This window comes from Anabrus simplex, chromosome 1 (genome assembly GCF_040414725.1).
Source record: "Anabrus simplex isolate iqAnaSimp1 chromosome 1, ASM4041472v1, whole genome shotgun sequence".
In the NCBI taxonomy this organism is placed as follows: domain Eukaryota; kingdom Metazoa; phylum Arthropoda; class Insecta; order Orthoptera; family Tettigoniidae; genus Anabrus; species Anabrus simplex.
The window spans coordinates 1,027,520,505-1,027,526,504 of record NC_090265.1 but is presented as its reverse complement, the minus strand read 5'-3'; the positions used below and the strand labels follow the sequence as shown (position 1 = coordinate 1,027,526,504).

At 37.1% G+C, this 6,000-nt stretch overlaps 1 protein-coding gene across 1 annotated transcript in view; it reads left to right on the top strand.

Annotated features, from left to right (window-relative positions):
• Positions 1-352: 352 nt before the first annotated feature.
• Positions 353-6,000, top strand: part of LOC136875768 (coiled-coil domain-containing protein 22 homolog) — a 111,031-nt gene continuing 105,383 nt past the window's right edge. The window contains exon 1 of the mRNA XM_067149359.2: positions 353-1,139. Coding sequence (XP_067005460.2) covers positions 1,090-1,139 — 50 coding nt within the window. The 5' untranslated portion in view covers positions 353-1,089. The remainder of the gene's footprint in view (positions 1,140-6,000) is intronic.

The window sequence follows — 6,000 nt, the reverse complement described above, 5'->3', positions numbered from 1 at the left end:
TCACACTATATCAGCCGAATGCTACTACTACTATATTATTACTACTACTCTCAGTTTTGAGGGCGTACCGCTAGGTGCGCGGGATGTCAATGTCTTGCGATAATGAATGAATGAATGAATACTGGTCTGCATTTAGGGCAGTCGCCCAAGTGGCGAAGTGTTACGTATTCTCTGTAGTGTATTTGTTATAAGCCTGTCGATATTCAAAGAGTTAACATGAATTTATGTACACTTCCTGTGCATGATTTTGCGGGAACTGATACGTTTACAATAACTCTCAGTGTTTTATATGATGATGCCTTCTCAGAGGCGAAGGTAAGCTCCATTTTCCACGGCCTCCTCGATCATCGCACTTGTGTCAGTGTGCTACATCTATGGGGTCGTGTGAAGTTTCTGCCTTCAACCCTAACCTAAAATATGGAACAAGTTTTTCTCACATGAGAACAATAATTACGTTTACATCAGTATGCGTGTTCAGATATGAATACATTTTGTAACTTCGTAAAACGGAGGTTCATGTCTGAGTTTTCTGCCTCTGCTGCTATCATGTAAAAAAATCAACAACCTTCACTGCAACTACCTTTATGAAGTGTGTATTCCGTAAATGATGGCGGGGAATAAAATCCCCCAGTGTTTCACAGATATTTCAAGTATGAATTTATTACTTATTTGGTGATATTGCTGCTGTACGGTCGTTTTTTAATGGAAGTCACACTGGGTGAGTGCTATTGGGAAAGGAGGTTCTCGGCCACGGATACTGTTAATGCGGTGGGTGTTTGTGTTGCTCGAATGTTTTTATGTGGATGACTGGTGATAGTGCATAAACTGGAAGTTCCCCTGTAGTATTAACATAGCCGACTGAATTTAAGGATTATAATGATTCACTATAGGTGTAAACTTGATGGTTCAGTGGAAGCCGCCTTAGTTTTCGTTATTGGAACAGCTCTTGTCATTACATCGCGAAGAAGTGTGTAAGTGTGTGTCTTTCTCATGGTGAAATGGTTGGGAGTTGGGTTCATCATTAGATAATTAAGACTTCCTCCGATCCAACTAAATCACGTGTCTGAATATTGTTTCCGTACTGCCATCATGGAGGAAGTGGACAAAATAATCATTCATAATTTGCGGCAAGTTGGATGGTAAGTGGAGTTATGAAGATTTGACTTAATTAAGATTTTTACGGAGGACTATTAGAGCCAAATTATAGTCTATAATGTTACTAATAGACTGAGGATTTGCCTTCAGTGAGGTGTAGTGGGAGTAACCCCAGGGTGGGAGTAACCCCAGGGTTGCCACCACAGTGCAAAACTTTATTAATTTAAGGTTATATGAAAATTTCATGTAGAACTAAAAGCATTACATCATATAACTTATGGCCTTTCTCCATTGTTTGAGCCATATTTTGTTTCATGAATTAACATTTTAATTTAAGAATTACTCTACCTTTTTAAACTGGTAGGCCTAGATTCAGAACACGGTCAAACTGGGAAAATCGGTCTAGATTGTTTGAGTCAAATCAATGTTATAATTTAATCGTGCCTCTTATTACATCCTGAGGAGGGGGGGGCTGTATGTTTTGCGTGAACGCTGTGACTTCGTACACACAAGCTAAAATAATTTAAGCATGTTACCAGTTCAGCTGCAGAATCTGTACCAAGCGTTTAAGTAGCTGTTCTTTGCTTAGTATAATAAATTAAAAATTACTTATCAAAAGGTCAGGAAGTTGTAAGTGTGCTTGCATAAGGTTGGAGAAGATAATAGGTCATTTGGTGAAATCTTATGTGCCAAATTCTTGTTAATTATGTTCTAAGCAGGGCTGTGATGGATTCTATGTCTGTGCCACATTGTCATACTGAAAGTCACAAGATTTATATTCAGTGAGTCTTTTAGGCTTTATGAGAAGTAGAATGCAAGTTACAAATTCACAAGACTACAGTAAAATAGGGAATTTAGTCCGATTAGGGCACAAAATACCATAACGCATATGAATACTATTAACAGTTTAGGCTACTGTCCCTTTTATGACTCCTTTCCATTTGTTGTGTGTGCTGCATGCAAGGGAAGTAAGTGTAGGCATATATTTCAGCTACAATCATAACACATAGTGTTGATGTTAATCTTTATTATTATTATTATTATTATTATTATTATTATTATTACATCGTTATAGACAAGCAACCTGCCATTTTGATTTTGAAGGCTTATACTTTTTACTCTACATTGTAGCCAAAGGTTCTTCAATCTCAGGCATTTTTCTGTCCCTCTTCCACTGAGATGTTGCGTGGTTTCGCAGAATACCTCTCTGGATTCGGTCTCGTATCTGCAATTTTTCTTCCTGAAGATGGTTTTGTCTTGAATTTCTTTGGGGTTTATGACTCCTACTTTTAAATCTTCATGCACTTCTTTAAGCCAATGGGACCAAGCAATTGGCTGCGTACCTTGGGTCACGTAGCTGTTAGCTTGCATTTGGGGGATAGTGGGATTGAACCTCACTATCAGCAGCCCCGAAGATGGTTTCCCGTGGTTTTTCCCACTTTCACACCAGGCAAATGCTAGGGCTGTACCTTCATCGAGGTCACAGTCACTACCTTTCCTCTCTTAACCCTTTCGTATTCTATCGTCGCCGTAAGACCTATCTGTGTCGTCGTGACGTGAAGCAAATTGTAAAAAACTAAAGCCAACAGGGATGAGTTTTCCATTTCTCCTGAGGAGCGAGTATTCCACACACCCATAGGCCTATATCCAGACTCATTCTCTTTAGGCATCAGTTTTATTATTAATTGGAATGTGTAAATTGGAAGTTTGTTTTAGGTTACTAGTATTTGGTTAACATCCATTATAACTGTTGATAGTCTTTATGTAATTAAACTGTCATAGTTTGATTCTTAAGTTGACTTAGCCTTTAGTTCTACTAACATGGTAGGCCTGCTTGTGCTTGATCCTAGACTTTGAATGCCTTAATCTGCTGGACCATGGAAAATCAGCTTTTAGTTGAAGTAAGCCTACAACTTAGTTATTTTTTTGTTTTAGCAAATGACAACGCAAAGTACACAAACCTTTGTAATGAAAGTTTATTTTAAAGTAATTAATAAGCCTACAGAACAACAGTTCATGATAGTTAATGGCCCAGCAGGCCGTACTGCTGACAGTGAATGTTCTGTAGCCAACTAAAGTTTGTACTAATGACTTCAATGCATATAATGATCCACCTTTTCTACAGCTCCATCTAATGTCCAGACAACTGGATCGATATTGATAGGTATAGTAAATCAAAAAGAACTAAATTAGTTTGTAAGTTTGATCCTGGATCAGTATGGTGGTGTTTGAACGTGGTCAAATGCACTGGCTTCATGTCAGTAAATTTACCAGCATGTGAAAGACAGAATTTTGGCACCTCAGCATCTATGGAAACCTTAAAAAAGTAGTTAGTGGCACTGAAACCAACCAACCAAGATTGAGTATTATGAGAGATAAGTCTGGAAATGTAATTGCTGATCAGGACAAATTATTAAATTACTGTGAGCAATACTTCGCTTCCTTGCTGAATTGTGATGATCTAGAAACCTGTATTGGTAAACCATCTAGTTCCCCATCAGAAGAACAAATACCAGAGCCATCATATCAAGATGTATTACAAAGTAGTATACGTTTAAAAAACAATAAAGCTTCAGGTAATGACAACATTCCTACTGAGCTTATTAAATACAGTGGAGAAAGATTACATAAATACATAGGCCTATATAAGATCATTTTAAGGATATCGCACGATGAAGTTTTTCCAAAAGAATGGCAGGGATCACTTATTGTCCTAATTCATAAAGGAGGGGATAAGGAAGAACTTCAAAATTATCGTGGTATATATCTTGTAAACACAGCCTACAAAATTCTGTCTTTTATTCTTTTACAGCATTTAAAACCATTTGCTGAAAATGTTATTGGGGACTATCAGAACGGTTTTTGTAGTAACAGATCCACTACAGACGACATATTTGCAATTAAGACTATTAATGATAAGGTGTGGGAACACAAGGAGTCGGTTCATTATCTCTTTATAGATTTCTTCAAGGCATATGATTCACTCCATAGAGAAGGGCTGTGAAACATCATGATGGAGTTTGGCTTTCCCATAAAATTAATTAACATGTGCAAACTGTGTATGGATGGTAATGTTAGCTGTGTTTTGCTCAAGGGCAGAAAATAAAGTTCCGTCCAGAATAAAACTGGTCTGAGATAAGCGGATGTACTATCTCCTCTTCTATTGCACTGGAGAAGATTATCAGGAAATTAGCTCTTGTACCTGCTGGCATCATATTGGGGAGACAACATAAAGTCCTTGCATATGCGGATGATATTGTTCTTGTTGCCTGCAATGAATTAGAAATTAGGCAGTTATTTGTGGAACTAGAGGAAAGAGCAGCAAAAATTGGCTTACGGGTAAATGATAAAAAGACACATTACATGGTTGTACTGAGACCGAATCATGAGGAGGGGTTGACAGATTGTCTTTGAAGATTGGGAAATATATATTTAAAAGAGTAGAAGAGTTTAAATTCCTTGGTGTATTAATCGATGAGAAAAACCGAAGGCAACAGGAACACCAAGCTAGAATTCAGAATTCAAATAAAGCGTTTTACTCCATGAGCCCTTTATTAGGCTCCAAGTTTTTAACAAGGAATGCAAAAATGATTATATACAATAAAATCATAACATTGTAACATTCTCCTTTTCTTAACCTATCTTTTAATGTTGGAATGTAGGTATAATATAAACAAAATTCACCCTCTGCCCTACGTTAGCAGCTACTGCAGCAAACATATGCTGACTTTCACAACGAAGAGGATCCATTTCAGATCCAAACATACGCCGTTTTAGTACTTTATATCAATACAAATACTTTTCTAGACAAGATTTTAAATTAGTCTACAATAATTTTAACATGTGCTTGTACTTCCCATTATCATATTTCTTAACCACTGTTCCATAAATTTTAATATCATAACAAATCTTAGCTTAATTCTTATAAACTATAAATGTTATCGTTTCATAAATGTTTGTTTTAAGATTAGTTAACATGCTGATGATGGCCAATAAGAAGGGTGAAACATGTCCATAATATTCATATCTTTTATGTCTAATTAACCACACAACGTGGTAGTGTATGTATAGAATAGATTGAAAAATAAATGTATACCTTTTCCAAGAGCAGCACCCATTGCAAGTCTTTGAGAATAAAGTTTATAGAAAAATATTTGGCCTATGGTTCAATCCTATCTCTCAAAGCTGGCAGAAAAGATCTGAGATTTACACCCTCTCTCAACAACATACTATAATGGGTGTGATAGAATCCAACAGACTGCACTGGGCTGGACATGTAGACCTACTGAGGATGAAGGATAACAGAGCACCAGTAGATCTATACAAGGGATCTCTTAATGGGAAAAGACCTTCAGGAAGACCCCGAAGCACCTGGAAGAAGGAGATCAACAAGGTATGCCGGACCCTCCATATTGATAACTGGGAAGAGCAGACTCAAGATCAAAAAGGATGGATGAGAATTGTGAGATCGGCACGGGAACTTCACGTCCCTTAGAAGCCTACGGAGTGAGTGTGAGTGAGTGAAACCAGTCAATTACTGTGGACACCCTCTAAAGCGGCCTGCTTGGGACCAGACCCTTGGTCAGATAAGAAAATGAAATGGACAGTATTAAAATAAAGGAACTATTCAATAATTTGTAATACTACGTACTATACGTACTTCAATTTCAGATGTTTTAAACAATAAATTGAAACATATTAGGTTTATAAACTGACTAAACATCTGCTTTTGTATGTGATAAGGAAAATGTAGTAAGTTGCACCTTGTTCACAAGTGGGGAGGTAGCGCAGGTGTTCACTATCTATACAAAACCAGAAGCAATGCTATTAACTTAGTCAGCCAGTGAAAGGGTTGTCCATTGTAACGTTAATTATTAGAATAAAATTACACTATATAGAAGGGCA